At 44.9% G+C, this 18,224-nt stretch overlaps 2 protein-coding genes across 2 annotated transcripts; both read right to left on the bottom strand.

Moving 5' to 3' along the window:
- Positions 1-945: 945 nt before the first annotated feature.
- LOC130697283 (uncharacterized protein K02A2.6-like) lies at positions 946-4,159 on the bottom strand. Its single transcript, XM_057520213.2, is given in 2 exon segments — positions 946-3,762; positions 3,764-4,159. Coding segments are annotated over 2 exon segments (3,213 nt in total).
- A 77-nt stretch (positions 4,160-4,236) lies between these two features.
- LOC130697282 (uncharacterized) lies at positions 4,237-5,229 on the bottom strand. The gene has a single exon (XM_057520212.1). It carries the CDS (start codon positions 5,227-5,229, stop codon positions 4,237-4,239), a length of 993 nt encoding a protein of 330 aa, XP_057376195.1.
- Positions 5,230-18,224: the final 12,995 nt, after the last annotated feature.

Below are 18,224 nucleotides of genomic sequence, written 5' to 3'. Positions count from 1 at the left end.
ATCCAAATAATTACGAATGGCTATGCAAAGGTCGTCTTCCAATTGTTTCTCACAAATTAAGGTAATATTTCTATTTGTTTGTATACTAGCTACTTTTAAGCGTGACAGGCAATCTGCGTTTTGATGAACACGTCCCGGCCTATATTTCAATTCATAATTCGTTGCGGCCAATAGTATAGCCCATCTTCCTAATCTACCATTATTATCCTTTTGTTCTTTAAGCCATTGCAAGGGGCGGTGGTCACTGATAATTTCAAAAGGTTTATCCAATAGATAATGCCTAAAATGCTTGATGGCATCTACGACTGCTAAGGCTTCCTTCTCTGTCGTACTATAATTCGATTCTGCTTTTGTTAACTGTCTACTGGAGTAGGCTATGGGGTGTTCCTGGCCATTTTGAATTTGGGATAGCACTGCTCCAATGCCGTAATCGCAGGCATCGGTGAAAAGGATAAATTTTTATTGAAATTGGGGTAAGCAAGAACTGGTGGCGTTACTAGAGAATTACGGAATTTCTCGAAAGCAACTTGTTCCTCAGGTCCCCAACTAAAAGGCTTGCTGCTAAGATCTTTATGAGTTAAACGAGTTAAGGGTTTGGCAATTGATCCAAAATCCTTAATAAATCTTCTGTAGTATCCAGCTAATCCGAGAAATGATATGACTTCTGTTGTGACCGTGGTTAAAGGACTTTTATTTCACTGACACAAATGAATAATTAGACTTACAAACACTTCGAGAAGATCTAAGTTACTAACTGACTCCGGGCTTGGACTTTGGGGTTTTTTATAGATATCGGAGGCAACGTATTAGTTACGTCCCCCAAGAGTCGTCGCCTCGATTTTCCCATTAACTCTTATTGCCACATGCAATAAACTGTAATTCCATTCCCCAGTGACTAACATTAGTTCTAGGGAGTCCAACGCCCCAACACCTCCCTTCTGAGTTTTAAACGTATGTTTTCTTTTGAGGGTCGATTATTAATCTTGATGTTGGTCTGGGAATTCTACTGGAACGAAGGCGCGTTGAACTGGGAGAGGCTGCTGGTTGATTTCCTGGAATCAATTGCTGTTCCTCCCTGGTCTCTTCCGTGATGATGGGTGTAGGGTCGTTACTTTTCTCACGCTCCGGTGGTACTGCAAGGTTTTCGTCCTCTTGTGCGGGAGTTGTCACCTGCTCCTCTTCGGTAGACATGACCGGTTGAGTTTCGTGACTTTGCGGTGTTGATCTCCCTTTGGTGTTCGAATCTTTTGGTAGCTCGAACATCTGCCACAGGTCTGCCTCTGCCGTATCGTTCCCTGCATCATCTGACTGTGTCCTACGACGAAGCTGGTTTGCGTGACGAACCCATAAACCCTCGATCACTTCTACCACGTAGATCGTGCGTCCCCGTTTTTCAATGATTTTTCCCGCTATCCATCTCGGTCTTCGCGGACGATAATCACGGGCGTAAGCTAGCTGGTCTACTTCAAAACTTTTCTCACGCGCGCCATGTTTTTTTCTGAATTGTTCTTCCATGTTCACATCTTTTTCTCCCGTTGTGTTATCTTCAAAGGTGTTCTGGCTCGATAATGTCGATCTTAAAGGTCGGCCAATGAAGTTTTCTGCTGGGGACAGCTGATTAGGTGCGGATGGACATGGCGTCTTGCGGTAGGTAAACAAGAATGTCTGTAAAGTTTCACCTACAGCTCCCTCCCCTCTCATTTTCTTCAATGCTCTTTTAAATGTGTCGACAAATCGCTCTGCCTGGCCATTCGATTGCGGGTGAAACGGCGATGATCTGACATGTTGGATGTTGTGTTTTTCACAATAATCTTGGAACACTGCAGCCGTGAATTGAGTTCCGTTATCCGAAACGAGCATATTTGGGTATCCAAATTGTGCGAAGATCTTGCGTAGTTGGAGGATTGTGGCTTCTGTAGTTGTCGAGGTCATCTCGATGATCTCTGGCCACTTAGAAAAAGCATCAACTACCACTAGGAACATTTTCCCCTCCAATGGGCCAGCAAAATCTATGTGAATTCGTTGCCAGGGGCCCGTAGTTTTAGGCCACGAACTTAACTCGTTTTTAACAGGATTTTTAGCTGACTCCTGACACTTTGTGCATCTTCCCACCAAGTCTACAATGTCTTGATCGATGTTGTGCCAGTACACATAGCTGCGCGCTAACATTTTCATGCGAGTGGATCCAGGATGACCTTCGTGTAACATGGTCAACACTCGGTGTTGTAAAACTTGAGGAATCACGATTCTGTGGCCAAAGAATAAACAATTCTTTATTACCGAAAGCGATTCCCTTCGGTTACGGAATGCAGCTAGCGCAGATCCTGGTTGACCCTCCTGCCAACTTCCTGTGCTCACTCCCTTTATAATTTGGGGTAACACTGGATCATTATGTGTAGCTTTTGCAATTTCCCGTGACGTGACGGGTAATGCTCGCAGTGCTTCGGCCCATACTGCATTGACGTCTCGTTCAATTTTTGCAATGACCATGTCTTCTGGCTGGGTCCTTTGCTGATCCATAAGACGTGAGAGTGCGTCTACTTGACCAAATTCGGTTGTCTTCTGATATTCAATGGTGAAGTCATAAGTCATCAGGATCAATGCCCATCTTTTCAGGCGATTCGCCGTGTAGATAGGTATTTCTTTCTTACTTCCAAATATAGACAACAGGGGTTTGTGGTCTGTCTGGAGTGTAAACTTCCGACCATGAATATATCGATGAAATTTTCGCACGGCAAAAACAAGGGCCAGACCTTCTTTTTCTATTTGACCGTAGTTTTTCTCTACTGCGGTAAGAGCGCGACTTGCATGCGCTATGGCCTTTTGTTTTCCGTCAGCGAAACGATGAAGAATTACTGCACCGATACCGTAATCTGAAGCATCTACTGCGACTATAATATCCAACTTCGGATTGAAATCCGTCAAAAGTAAATCTGACGACAAAATTTCCTTCGCTCGCTCGAACGATTTTTGACACTGTGGTGTCCAGACAAATTTTGCATCTTTCTTTAATAGTGCATCCAGTGGGGCTCTAATTTCTCTCATTCCCGATACGAACGCTCCATAATAATTGATCATTCCAAGGAAAGACCTCACTTGATTTATTTCTTGCGGTGGCGGCATTTTCTCGATAGCTTCAACCCTCGTAGAATCCGGACGTCTTCCATCTTTATCGATGACGAACCCCAGGTATTAAATTTTCGGCATCATGAAGGTGCATTTATCCAGACGTACTCTGAATCCAAACTTCTGTAGCCGTTCAAATACCAATTCCAGATTGTGAATCAATTCATCTTGCGTCCGGCCCTTAACGATTAGGTCGTCCAAGAAGGCAGCAACATCCTCCAGGTCCGCAATAGTTGCGTCCATCACTTTCTGAAAAATGCCGGGTGCTGATTTTACTCCAAAAGCTAACCGCTTGAAACGATATAAACCGCGATGCGTGTTAATTGTTAGGAGCTCTTGGGATTCTTCGTCGACCATTAGCTGATTGTAGGCATCCGAAAAGTCGATATGGGCGAACCACTCCCCACCGTTCAGTTTTGCGAAAATTTCTTCTGCTGTCGGTAGTGGGTGTTGGTGTAGCTGAAGTTGGTCGTTCAGACCTGTTGAGAAATCCGCACAAAGTCTGATCTTCCCATTAGCTTTTTGTGCTACCACCACTGGTGCTGCCCAAACACTATAATCCACCGGGTAAATCACTCCTTCCTTCACTAAACGATCTAACTCACTATCTACTTTTGATAGGGTGGCAAAAGGCACTTGTTTTTTTTTTTCTGAAAATGTGTTGAGCGTCAGGTTTCAATACCAACTTGGCTTCCATTTTTGTACATCGGCCTAAACCTGATTTAAAGACTTCTTTATACCTTTTCCGTAGGTGGTTTACTACCTCCTCATGGGTATAGTTCCGTACCACTTTACAGCAAATCGTCTTAAACGTGTCTCGAAAGGGTGGTAATTGTTCAATCCAGTCAATTCCCATTAGTTGAATGTTATCTGTGACGTAACAGAATCCGTGTCCGGTGAAACTTTCCACTGAAAACTCCGTTGCGAATCGGCCGTACGTTTTTAAAGGCACTCCTAATACGTTCCGAACGTCGTCTTGAGTCTCTTGCAAATCTGGTTTTCCGAGTTTCCTCCAGGATTCACCGTTATTCATAGTTATGTTCGCTCCAGTGTCGATTTGGATTCTAATCGGCACCTCTTCAATTAATAGCTGGACATATTTGCGCCCGTTTAAGTTCTTAGAACCCGTAACCGCATTGGTTTGTTTTCTATTGGTGTTAAAATGAACCTTATGTTGAAACTTTTTGCCCTTCGTTGGCTTAGTAGTTTCTGGGCAATCTCGTGCAAAATGTTCCCCGCCGCAGACAAAGCATTCCACCGCTTTCTTCTTTTTAAATTGGGTCTCATTCTTTGGACCTCTTTGGAACGACGTTTTTGGTTTTTCTTTATGGCTTGGACCTGCGATGTTGATTGTTCGATCAGCTTCGCGTCTTTTTTTAACGCCAAAACCAGTTCACATTCCGCCACTAATTCGTCTAGTGTCACTCTATCTGATTGTTCCAGTTTCCGTAAAAGACGTGTTCTCATCTCTGCGTCTTCTGGAGATTGGAGACCCGAAACAAAGACTAAACACTTAAAGTCATCGTCTGACATCTGATTCAATTGGGCCCTTTCGCACTTGCGATTTACCAGTGTAGAAAATGTAGCGTAATCTTGCGTGGGCGGTTTGATTACTTTGAAACAGTCATACCTTTTTCTGAACGTAGTCATTTTCTGTTCAAACATCTTTTCCAGGATCTCGACTGCTTCTTTTAAATTCAATTCTGTTGGCTTTTTTGGTAAGATTTTATCTACCAATCGCGCGTAACAGGCTGCATCTAGCTTTGTTATCAAAAATCTAGCCTGGGCTTCCTGCTTCAGTTTCGATCCCTCTTGCGACATCACGTCTTCGAATCGCTGGTACCACACATGGAATGTGCAACCATTTTCAGGTTCGAACGTGAATTCTGGAATTCGCTTTGATAACGCCGATAAAATCAAATCCGATGCAGTTTCGGTTTCATCCTCCATCTTCGTATGAAGCTGGCTCAGACTTCTCAATAGAAGCTCTTCTCTCCTAGCCGAATCTGCTCTTGCTTCTTCCAACAACTTATGTTGTTGTTCTGCAAAGAGTTGCTGCTGAGCTAGTAACAACTGCGATAAATCCTCTTTTGAAAGCGCCATCACTATTTTCTTCACTCGTCAGTTTCACTTGTAACTAAGCTAGTTGAGTACATCTCGTCGCCAAATGTTGTGACCGCGGTTAAAGGACTTTTATTTCACTGACACAAATGAATAATTAGACTTACAAACACTTCGAGAAGATCTAAGTTACTAACTGACTCCGGGCTTGGACTTTGGTTTTTTTTTATAGATATCGGAGGCAACGTATTAGTTACGTCCCCCAAGAATCGTCGCCTCGATTTTCCCATTAACTCTTATTGCCACATGCAATAAACTGTAATTCCATTCCCCAGTGACTAACATTAGTTCTAGGGAGTCCAACGCCCCAACAACTTTATCGACTGAAGTCGGTGTTTTATAATTGACTATTTTATCAATTTTGCTCGGATCAGGCTTAACACCATCGGTCGATATTACGTGACCTAGATAATTTACTGAGCGTTTAATAAACTGGCATTTCTTGAGTTTTAATTTCAGATTGGCATCCCGTAATAATTCAAAAATTTCTGAAGTGTCGGAAAAGATTATAACATCATCCAAATAAACTAATGCTTTACTTCCTAAAACGTCTTTCAGTACGTAATTCATTAGCCGTTGGAATGTGGCAGGTGCATTGCACAAGCCAAATGCCATACGTTTAAATTCGTAGAGGTTGTTTTCTACCACAAACGCTGTTTTTTCGATAGCTGGATCATCAATTTGAATTTGCCAATAGCCTGAAGCTAAATCGAGGGTTGTGAAAAACTTCTTTCCATATAATTTGTCCAATGTTTCGTCTATCCTAGGCATAGGGAATGAATCTTTTTTCGTAATACTATTTAATTTCCTATAATCCACACAAAATCTTACTTCTCCACACTTCTTTTCTACTAAAGCCACGGGTGAAGCCCATGGAGAATGCGAATATTGGATTACATCTGCATCAAGCATTTCTTGAATTTTATCATCTAATAATTTCCTTTGGTTATTTGTTACTCTGTATGGGCGTTGTCGAATGGGGCCTCGTCCTTGTGTATCAATCGTATGTTTTATAAGGTTGGTGTTTCCTAATTCTGAATCTTTGGACGCGAACAAGTCGTGAAAGTCATCTAATAATTTTGAAAGCGGCTCTTGAAATTCGGAATCTACTTCTGTGATTAAAACTGGCTCAGTTACTGGTTTAGGATTATCTTCTAATTTCACTAAAGAAATTTTTCCGATAACATTCCCAACTATTTCAATTACGCCTAATTTAGTGTTTCTAGGAATTTTGATTTGATGTAGTGAATGATTCTCGACCAAAATTTTATAAGTTCCATCTCCCGATACATTGCCGATAAATTCTTCGATATAAATGCCTGCTGGCAGATCTTTTGCTGGGGTAAATAAAAACGCTGTATTTTGTGGGACATACGGAAATGAATCTTTCATTTGCGCTGCAACTACTATCGACGTCTGACGAAATAGCGTCGTCTTTTTGACCGTAGCAACTGCCATGTCGGGTACCTCAGAGATGGCTGATCCCTGCTGATCCCTCGCTAGGTAAATGCTCCTGGCTTCTCCGTCAAGCCGAAATCCGTGCTTCTGGATTGCATCCCATCCAAGGATACAGTCCTTAGAAACACCATTAGTAACAATAAATTCTTGCTCAAAAACTGTTTCTCCGTATCGTACGGGTAAAATAACTCTTTCCAGCGTATGTAATTTCTTCTCCCCTACATCATATAAATCGAAGTCAAGCTGACTGCAGATCACCTGACCTCTAGGGGGTAACTTATTAAATAATCTCTCATGGATAATACTTTTAGACGCGCCTGTATCAAATAATGCTTGTAACGGGATCTGAAAAATTTTCAATGGAATTCTAGGGGTCGATTCATTCGTAATAGTGGTTAATTTTGCGACTTGTCGGGGTTTAATATGAGGCTCGTTATCAACTGACCCGAAGCTACAGTTGATACCTACTGGTTTCTCTGGTGTTGAGGGGGCCCTGGAATATTAGGTCTTTGTGAATTCCTATATTTTGGACAAATATTAGACTTATGCCCAATTTCTCGACAGGAATAGCAGATTGGAGGCTGGGCTTGTTCCAGAGTGTGACGCTGAAATTGACGACAATTGGACTGAGTGTCACTGCGGTAACCACAAAAACTACAAGTTATTATCTGCTGATCTGACCTATTATTATTATTATTGCTAGGTGGCCTTGAGAAAGAGGGCGCAACTGGCGTCGGTCTGTTTGGAAATCGAAAAGGTTGGTGTTGGTAAGGGTTAGGATTATAATTATTATTATTATAATTATTACTGAGACGATGCTGGGGAGGCCTCCAGTTTCTGTCTTGATTAGCGTTATTCGATTGCAATGAAACTTGTTTCCTATAAGGAGGGCCTGGTGTAGCCGGAGAACAATCTTTCCTATCTTGCTGGAGTCGTTTAACAGCCTGTGTGAGTTCGTGAAGAACATCCTTAATCTCATCTGTATCCGACTTTGGATTATCCCCTTGCTTATGGCTATGGCGAATATTGGCAACGGCACTGCTTACAATTTCTTTCTGGTCACTTAACATTTGCTTAAGTTCTTTTAATTCCGAATTTTTCGTGCTAAATGACTCATCAATTGCCCTAACAAATTCATGCTTCTCATTGTCTGTTTCCAAGGCTTCCAACCGAACGGCGTAAACGCGAGTTGCTGGTACGAGCTCGTGAAAATCTTTGAATTCCTTATATCTGACCTTGCTGAGCTTGCAATTTTGAATCCAATCCTTCGATAAATTTCTGCATGAGAATAACTGCGAAAGATTTTTCCATATAACCATCAGGATATGCCTTTTCAAAAATTTCCTGTAGACGATGAGCATAATCTACAGTTTTTTCTCCAGGTTTACGTTTAGCTTTATTGAATTTCTTAATGTATACATCAACATTTTCATCCCCGTGGAAGAGATCGAGCAAAGCCGTTTTAATGGAACCATAGTCGTATGGATGTTTTTAAATTAAGGTTTGTATGAGTGAAAAAGCTTTATCTGTTAATTTTGCTCGCATCATCTGAATAATTTTCCCTTCAGACCATCCTGCCCCATCAACTATACTCTCAAAAGATTCTAGCCAAGAGTCAAAGCGAGAAATTGGACTACCGGAAAAGGGAGGAAGTAATTGCAATCGTGAAAAGGTATGCTGGTTGTTTTGTAAATCATTTAAATCGTTTACTGTAGCTGCCCTGGTAGGGGAATAAGAATAAGCCATATTGTTGGTAAAAAAAGTTATAGGAGAGTTTGGAGCTCTGTGATGGTGATATTGCGCGGCGCCCGGAATGCGGTTCGAAACTGGCCGGGATCCGCCAATATTGTTGTCGGTCAGTGGTATCGACGGTTTCGGAATCGTAGTCGTTCTGTCTGGCGCTTGTCTATCTGCTGTGATGATGTCGGACAAGTTGGGGGGATCTCCAGCTCTTCCTGGGTTTCCCGAATGGACGATAGCAACTGTTTCAATTGTTTGGCAGTCTGGGTGAGGACGTCTTTGGTGATGGTCGATAGCTGCTTGTAGCACGGTCTTGCCACTCTCCGGAAGAGGGTCAATCTGTTCCCGAGGAGTATCAGTTCGGGTAACAGTGACTCCAAGCTGGTGATTGATTGTAGTTTCCTTATGAACGAGAGTAGGTTTAGTATGGCCGCGAGAAGAGTCAGTTGGAATTCCAACAAGGTTTTCTCCAGGTGGATCGAACGTTTCCAGGATCAGAAACTCGTATTGCCTCTCCTCCTCGCTGATTTGCGTCGTCGCTCTCGGCACAAAGCCGAAGAGGGTCGTGTCCTTCGCTGGTACGAGCGTCTGCAGTTCCTCTATGATGTACGTTTGTCCTAACAGGAACGTCGTAAACTGCCTCGCATACGTCGTAAAGGACGTCGTCAACTCGGACGCCTGTTGATCCGCCTTCCGCGTCGTCCGCTTTATCTGCCCGCTGGCCCTCACTTCTTGAATCGCAGCTAAGTATTTCAGGAATATTGTTGGCGTCTCCACGTCCGTCAGCAACTGCGGTTTGCCCAGGGGTTGGTCCCTCAGCCCGAAATCGTTCAGTAGCCGGTTCAGCTGGTCCCAAATTTTCGGGTCGTGTGACTGGAAGTCCAACGCCCTCTCCTTCAGGCACTTGAGTGCTAATATCAGGGACGGAATCGGACTCGACGGCGTCGGAAATACTTTGGATGGATTGCTCTGGATCTCGTGGTATAGGTGATGGAGACTCAAGTTGAGGTGATCGTCCATTCACTGGGCTTTTCTTTTGGAAGAAGCTTAAAAGAGTACTCGAGAGAAGACTAGCCTTTGATTCGCTTTTCGTAGGTGATTTTGGAGGAGAAAGACGAGAAAAGAACTTAGCATAAACCGATCGTGGACGTTGAGTGGCTGCAGCAGTAGACTTGAGTACGTGCACCAGTTGTTTTAGTGGTGGGTTTAACGAACGGAGCCACTTTCTCATAAGCAGGATTCGACCGTAGTTTACTTAACTGAGTATTATCTGTCTGCAATTTAGGTTTCAAAACGGGAGAAGCCGATTTCTTAACTCAGTTTCTTAACTTCAGCTTCTGCTTTTGACGCTTTACAGCCCTGAACTTTGTCTAACGTGGACGAAGGGCGATCGGATAGTTTCTCAAAATCAATTAATTTAGCAACCGTTTCGTCGGATATTTGTACCACTGGCATTAGGAGAACAAGGGGGGTGCTTACAGGTGTGCGAGGTATCTTAGGTCCGCCATAAATAACATCATCCGTCATTGTGGTTGAGTTCGAGAAACCGCTGCCACTATAATGTAAAGCATCTTCCCGTGTGGGAAGATGGACTTTACGGATTAAGACAATAAATGTAAATTGAACTCGAGGCGATTTACCCACAATGACGTATGTGTTTATTGTAAGGTAAGACATAAGAATTGAAAAGGTAAGAGAACAAAAGATAAGAAGAAACATTCGGGAAAACAGTTAAAAGAAAGAACAAATAGACAGGGGGTCTTACCGTGAACTCACGAGTGAAAGAATGGAAGAAACCGACACAAGGCGAACTTGGATTTCAGCTTCCACACGAGCGATACACAGCAAGAGTTCAGATACGTAAGAATTTGACAACCAATGTCCGGGATAGCTCGGGACAAGAACGAATTCTAATTCAAAGTTTAGGCAAGGAAACATTAAGCAAGGCACAATACTACTCAATAAAGCGGAGAAGATTGACTTAAGGCGACTATTTGGCACGGCTGCAACTACTTGTCTGATTTCCGTCAACTGCTAGGTTTATAACGAAACTTTGCATACTGCAAAAGTGGCGTGATTGGGCGGAGCTTGTGCATTCACGCGGCAGCCAATTAAACGATGCCGTTTGATGTGGTGTGATGTTGAGGGCGTATCGTCTGCGTGAGTCAGCTGCAGGTGTTCATTTGGGTCAGTTGTACTGCGTATATAGGGTTGCAATTGCCATGTCCCGACTTGCGTTTACTACTGAAGCAAAAGCGAGAAAAAGTTAAAGTAATATGTTCGGCTTCGTTACAATTGCAACCAATGTAGGGTTTGCGATTCATGGATCCATAAGACCTGTTTCTTCATAATTCCTATTACTTTTTTCTAACTTTTTCTTACAAACATGGCATTCCATAATATCGCTCAATGTGTGATATATTACAACTCTCCATTACCGATTACATGAATATTGTCGCATAATTTTTATAAGATATGCAACATCCATGTAGAGGAAGCTTAAACAAGTCTGTCATTCTATGTCATTGAAGATTTAAAAGTATCTCACAAAATGTTATAAAAAGTTAAAGAATTAAGCAGCTATCTGTTCATATTCTACAACTGGAGTTAAACCATTAATCTTCTGATTGACAATCCAAAAACCTACGACTATACCACCGTTTACATAGTGACGCAAGAAAATATAATACTTAATATTTAGTACGTGGCATGCTGTCCCAAATTAGCGTCATGGGAGCTGATGTAAAAAAAAATAAGGATTGCTATCCCCCATTACATAAATATTGTCACATGATTTTCAAAAGTTATTCAGCAGCTATTTACAGAAAACTTCAAAGAATCTGTTTATCCTAATATTTTTTATATTGTTTTAGTTTAAGGTATCTATAGTGATTTTAAAATATCTCTAAAAAAAGGGTTACTTTCAAAAATTTGGAAAAAGAAATTATAGTGGCTAGACAGTATTGAACCATTCTCCTATAGCTTGGTAATCCAATTTCTTTCGAGTATGCCGATGTTGATTCGTATATATGACGAAGTCAAAGCAATTCACAACCAGTATACAGAAAGTATATCCGGCCTAACTGATCAACAACGTCAAGCATGTGACAAGTGGGAAGTAGACTTCGAAACTGATCACGTTGAAATCATCAAATTCGCAAGTCGCTACGCCACTTCATCAAATCAATCCGTCAGCTCGATCGGGACATCAGCCTCGGACATCACATGCAGTACCATGTTATCCGAAAAAAGGCCTACCAACGTTAAACCAGCCAGCCTCCTCCAACAATCAACTCAAGAGGAATTGGAGGCTGAAGCTCGGATGCTGAAGTTGGAATTAAAGTTGGAAACGGCAAGGGCTCAGATGGAAGCAAATACAACTTCCATAACAGAAAACCTCAACAAGGCGTTAAGGAGCATGAGCGAACAGTTGAGTAAACTGATTGATAGCTCAAGAGTCACGTCCAAAGATATCGCGGTCAACAACACGCCAGTCCGGGAAGCACATCTTACGTTGGACGGTTTGGATCATAAAATTGACACAGTTAAGGTGGAGTTAAGCGCCAAAATCGAAGACCTTCGAACGGAAGTAGATGTGATGAAAGTTCAACCCCAAACGATTCAAGATCAACGACTTCCTGAGCGATCGCCAGTCTTACAAACACGTCAAGATGTTCCAGCCCTGTCACCCATACGCACGATGGAGGATGCTGTCCGTCATCGCAGAAGATTGGTCGCCGCCGATGCATCTCTGCGAGACCCGCGGCGAGGTGCGATGGCCACGATGACGTCATGTTGCGACCCTACGGATCACGACAAAGATGAGCACTCTGAACGTTCACACCCCCACAGTCAAGTTAATCGTCCTAACAGCAGCTGTTGCAGTCGACTACAAGCTCCCAACTTCAAGATCTAGCCATTTGACGGCAACCCGAAGAATAACGCGCGATGCAAGGCCAAATTCCAGGCCTTGTATGAAGAGTACGAAGATTCTCCGGTACTTCCTTTTGTGTTGGAGGAGCTGCTAGCCGAAGAGGTACGAAACGAAATCGGTGAATGTCTTACCGATGGAACGATGTACTCTGTTGTGTGGGAACGTTTGGACGCGGTCTACGGTCGTACGGAAATCATGGACCAGACATATCTCGACGACCTTTCACAGGTCCCGCCATTGAAGAGCCTAGACGCTGCCAGCATCAAGACCTTCGCAAACCGTCTTCATGGTGCAGTAGCCACGCTCTCCAAGTCGAAGTATGCCCATGAGCTACTTTGATGGCCTTGGAAGCGAAATTAACGCCTTACCTTAAAGATAAGTGGAACGAGAAACGTAAAAAGACAGGAGTAGAACTGAATGTTCTAGACTTAGACGACTGGGTAACGTTAAAATCCATGAGCAAGCAACATGGAAAAAATGTATTCGAGTCTTTACCTACGTCGACGTCCAAAGGAGTAAAGTTCGACGAAAGGAAGCCCGTCAAGAGACCCAGCTTCCCACACACGTCGACCATTGGACACGTATCGACGATGGAAGGTTCGACAGTAGCAGCGTCAACATATTCAGCAACCATGCCTCCAAGGAGCCGATCAACATCGGGGAAGATGCAAGCCGAGAAGATGGAACGGTGGAAATGCTTTGTATGTAACGGCAGGAGCCACCATCTCTCAACCTGCACCGTCTTCATGTCTCTCACGCCCACGAAAAGGGCTGAGAAAGTATTCAAGTCCGGAAGATGTCTGTTATGTCTTACGGGAAAACACGAACGCAAGGAGTGTCCCAGGGACGTCAGCTGTACTATCGCTGATTGTACTGGAACCCGTCACCACACCTTGCTTCATGGATCCGAATTCACCCCATTGAGGAGGCTAGCGGATCCAACTGCTCCATCAGCGCCACCTTCGACAGCATTCCTTGGGACCTTGACCCATTTGGAACCAGTAAAACGACGTGTACGTTTCAAGATTGTACCGGTTCGTGTCGGGGCTGGCGAGACATGGGTCGACACTTTCGGTTTCCTGGATACCGGAAGCGACACCACGCTGATTAGGAGCGACTTAGTAAGAAAGTTGGGACTCGTTGGGCCATCCAACGTCGTCTCGTATGACGGAGCCACGTCCAACGTTACGGCTTCCGTAGTAAAGTTCGCATTAACATCTCGTGATGGTAAAAGCCAGTTTGACGTCAAGCACGCTTACGCCGTCGACCATTTGAAGGTGACGCCGAATTCGCCGATCGACCCTCGACAGTTGGAGTCATGGACGCACCTACGTGGTATTGCCGTCCCGACTGTTCAAGAAGAGGACGTTACCGTGCTGATAGGAATCGACGTCGCAGAGGCCCACGATCATGTAGCTTCCATCAAGCCGCCGGTTGGAACGACTGGGCCCATCGCCTTCAAGACGCCGTTTGGTTGGTGTTTGGGTGGACAAACGGGCCCGCCACAATACGGACGCCCGTTCATCGCTCATCTGGCCACCGAGGAACGTACCGAAGACCTGAACGAGCTGGTGAAGAAGTTTTGGCAACTTGAGGCCAACGAAGTAGAAATAGAACCACCCGTTCTATCCGAGGATGATCTACGTGGAAAACGCATCCTCGAATCGTCCGTAAAACGTATCGGTAACTAGTATCAAGTCGGCTTAATGTGGAAAAGCCGATGACATAACCCTCCCAAACAATCGGGCAGCTGCATTGAAGAGGGTCTACGCTCTCGAGCGACGTTTCCATCGAGACGAGGAGTTTGCTAAGAAGTACGATGCAGTGGTCAAGGAGTACATCGGCTTAAAACATGCCCGACTCCTAACGACCCAAGAAGCCCAGACGGAGACTAACAAGACGTGGTATCTACCACATCACGGGGTCGTGAGCCCTTCCAGCTCATCGACCAAAGTTCGAGTCGTATTCGATGGAGCTGCTGAGTTTGGTGGCACATCCATAAATCAAAACCTGCTTCGGGGCCCCAACTTACTCGTTAGCCTGCTTGGTGTGCTCATCCGATTCCGCCGCAACCTCGTGCCAGTCGGAGCAGACATCGAGAAATGTTTCACCAAGTGAAAGTCCCCGAAGAAGACCAGGCAGCCTTCCAATTTCTCTACCGGACGCCTGGCAGTAATTCAGCTCCATTAACGTACCAGATGACGGTTCATGTATTTGGAGCCATATCCTCCCCGACGAGCTGCATCTTCGCCCTCAACAAGACGGCCGATGGCCACCGCAGCCAGTTTCCAGACGTAGCCGATAGCGTTCGACGTAATTTCTACGTCGACAATCCGACTCCTTCGACTCCGAAGACGAGGTCATCAAACGGTCCCGCCAAATGAGGTCTTTGCTTCAGCTAGGTGGATTCAACTTGACCAAATGGACGTCGTCGTCGAGAATGGTGATCGCAGAGCTACGAGAATTCGGCCTATCGTCACCAACACTGGATCTGGACTTGGAGAAACTCCCCGTCGAAAGAACGCTGGGAGTAATGTGGGACAGCGAGCGAGATATGCTGACTTTCAAGATTCGGAAGCAGCCAAACAACGTGACACTCACGAAGCGAGCCTTCCTAAGCATCATCTCCAGCGTCTATGACCCGTTGGGAATTGTCGCACCTGTTATCTTTGTAATGAATTCACTACTCCAAGACCTCTGGACCAATGAAGAACGGATCGGTTGGGACGACGTCGTACCGGAAATATTGAGTCAACGTTTCTATTGCTGGTACGACCATCTGGAAAATTTGGAGTCGCTATCAGTGCCAAGATGCTTCCGTTTCAAACGAGGACGTTGGACTCAATAGCATCTCCACGTCTTCACGGATGCAAGCTCCAAAGGGTACGGAGCAGTAGCCTACTTCCGCACTGTATTCGAAGACCAGTCCGTCAACGTTTCATTTGTCATGTCGAAAACGCACGTCACGCCGGTGAAAGGTCTCACGATTCCACGTTTGGAGCTACAAGCTGCCGTAGAAGGTCTCAACATCGCCCTCACGATTTGCCGTGAGCTGGAGATCGATTTACGGCAAGTGACCTTCCACACAGACTCGCAAACGGTGCTGCGGTGGATCCATTCAAAGACCTGCCGATTTGAAGTATTCGTTAACAACCGCATCGGAAAAATACTCCGAAACACGGGTCGTCGACAATGGCGTCACGTTGCGGGAGACTTAAATCCAGTGGACCTCTGCAGCAGGGGTATCGACCCAAAGGATGTCCACAAATTGGTCTACTTTCATTGAGGACCTTCCTTTCTGAACCTAGACCCCTCGCAGTGGTACACCTGGGAAGAAATTACGCGGAGTCGGAAGAATGGGATGTAAACGTGATCCGCGTCTTAGCAGTCAAAACTGAAGATGAGAACCATGTCATCGACCGATGCGTCGCACGGTTTTCCAGCTTGGTGAAACTTCAACGAGTGCTGGCCTGGAGTAAAAGATTTGCCAACAACGCTAGAGCAAAACTACGTGATGAAAAACCAATGGTCGGAGAGTTAACTGTAGGAGAAATGGTAACGTCGTTGACGAAATGCATCGTACGCGCGCAAGAATTGGCCTTTGCTGAAGAAGTCTACGCCCTTCGCAAGAATCTGGAATTACCACTCAGATCAAAACTTCGCACCTTCTAGCCCTTCTTGGATGAAGCTGGACAGATGCGAATTGGCGGACGTATACTTCAAGCGCCGATGGACTATGCAGCCAAACACCTTATAATTCTACCAGCATCTCAACCTTTAACGAATAAGATAATTTGGGACCACCACGTTAGAAACATGCACGTCAAGACAGATAGATTGCTAACTGACCTCCGTTCTCGCTATTGGATACTATCTGGACGTAAAGCGGTAAAATCCGTACTCAACAACTGTTGGCCCTGCAAGCGCACGTCGGCGAAGCCCAGCCCACCGTTGATGGCTTCCCTTCCAATACATCGTTTAACGCCTCATCTACCCGCGTTCACGTACACAGGGACCGATTACTTTAGTCCCTTGACCGTAAGAGTTGGTGGACGGGGAAGAAGACATGAAAAACGTTGGATCAGCCTATTCACGTGCTTCACCACACGAGCAGTTCACCTGGAAGTGGCCAACGGACTCAGTATGGAGGAGTTTTTACTCTGCTTCTCCCGTTTTGTTAGCCTACGTGGAAAACCCAAGGTCGTTTACAGCGACAATGGGACGAACTTTGTCGCCGCCGAGCAAGAGTTACGGCAAGCCTTGTAAGAGCTCATCAGTAAACACGAAGAGCTCCAAACAGTAATGGCTTGTCAACAGATTGAGTGGCTTTTTTCTCCACCCCATGGACCCCATTTCGGTGGTGTTTGGGAAAGGATTGTACAATCCTGCAAACCCGCAATGAAGACCAGCATCGGAAATGGCCTAGTCCCGGATCAAGTGCTACGAACTGTAATTGCTAAAGTAGCAGCTTTATTAAACGCTCGGCCGTTAACACATCTTAGTATGAACCCAGAAGACCCGGATCCGTTAACGCCAAACCACTTTCTATACGGTGGAGCTCGACCATACTCGTCCCTACAATTGGCAGATGTGGAAGACCTGAACGTAACCAACAAGCAGTTTCTGCAAAGTCAAGCCATTCTCCAACATTTTTGGAACAGATGGCTACGTGAATACGTTCCCCACTTAACCGAGAGAAGAAAATGGCAAGAAAATAGGCCTAATGTCACCGTGGGAGATCTAGTACTTGCGATCGAACCAAATACTTTGCGTGGGCAGTGGCCGATGGGCCAAGTGTTGGAAGTTATTCCCAGTGCAACGGATAATGTTGTTCGAGTCGTAAAAGTCAAGCTCAGCAACCATCCAAAACCATGTATTCGGCCGGTGGCCAAATTGTGTATCATGGTTACGGCAAAGGAACAACAAGTCTACGCAAAAGAAGAAAAAAAGAAATCTTCCACAGCGTAAACGTTCAATTTCAGTATCGTAAAATGTAAATACTGTCTGTATGGGAGCTACAATTAGTAGCTCCTCTTGTAAAACTAAAATTGCAACTGTAACAAGTAAAATCACAATGTTGAAACTCAAATGGGAACAACGTAGGACAATCGCAGTTTTAAACCTGGTGGGGGATTCACGAAGATCAACGCCAGCTATATTTAAGTTCAAATATAGGGCAAAGGGCAAAAGTCAGGTCGCTTGCTGTTTAGTAACAAAAAAAACTGGAAGCTGTTTAACCTACTACGCTAGCAGACGGCATTCAGTAGACCTAACTTCGTCTAAGTGTAACGTGATCTTGTGAAAACTCCCTCGTACAACGTGAAACATGGCGGAATATCCACCTCCATCAGCCACATCCGTGAAGGAGAAACTAAAAGTGAGCCGTGAGAGTGAAGAGGAGTGCGTGGCCAGCCTTTCCGAAACAATCGAGAAGCTCGAAAGTGCTAAAAAAAGGCCGTCGACAAGGTTTATGGCTACCAGCAGGCCATCCTTAACCTCGACAAGGAGATAAAGAAAATGTCAGAAGATCTCGTGAACGTCCACGTTCACTTCAGGAGCGAAAGGGAAACCCTGATGAGTGGGTACGTCGGGTCTCTCTTACGCAAGGAACGGGAAAGGGCGGCCGGTGCTCAGTTACCCACCCCGGCCGCCAATGTAGTCCGTCCAACGTTCGTAGTCCCTCTCCACACGCCCAACATCCTGTGTTTTCTCAAATCACATGTGTTGGGACCGACTCCCTGCAGAAGAAGGATTACGGAGTGTGAGGAGTTCATGCTCCTCACCAACCAAGATCGTCTGGAACTTCTCTTTGCCCAGCGGAGGTGCTTCGGGTGTTTTGTTCCAA

This window comes from Daphnia carinata, chromosome 9, assembly GCF_022539665.2.
Source record: "Daphnia carinata strain CSIRO-1 chromosome 9, CSIRO_AGI_Dcar_HiC_V3, whole genome shotgun sequence".
Lineage (NCBI taxonomy): Eukaryota > Metazoa > Arthropoda > Branchiopoda > Diplostraca > Daphniidae > Daphnia > Daphnia carinata.
The sequence above is the reverse complement of the archived record's forward strand: the minus strand, read 5'-3'. Positions and strand labels throughout refer to the sequence as shown.

Bases quoted from the DNA above. Each gene is read 5' to 3' on its own strand.
- LOC130697282 (XM_057520212.1), bottom strand. From the start codon at position 5,229: ATGGCGCTTTCAAAAGAGGATTTATCGCAGTTGTTACTAGCTCAGCAG.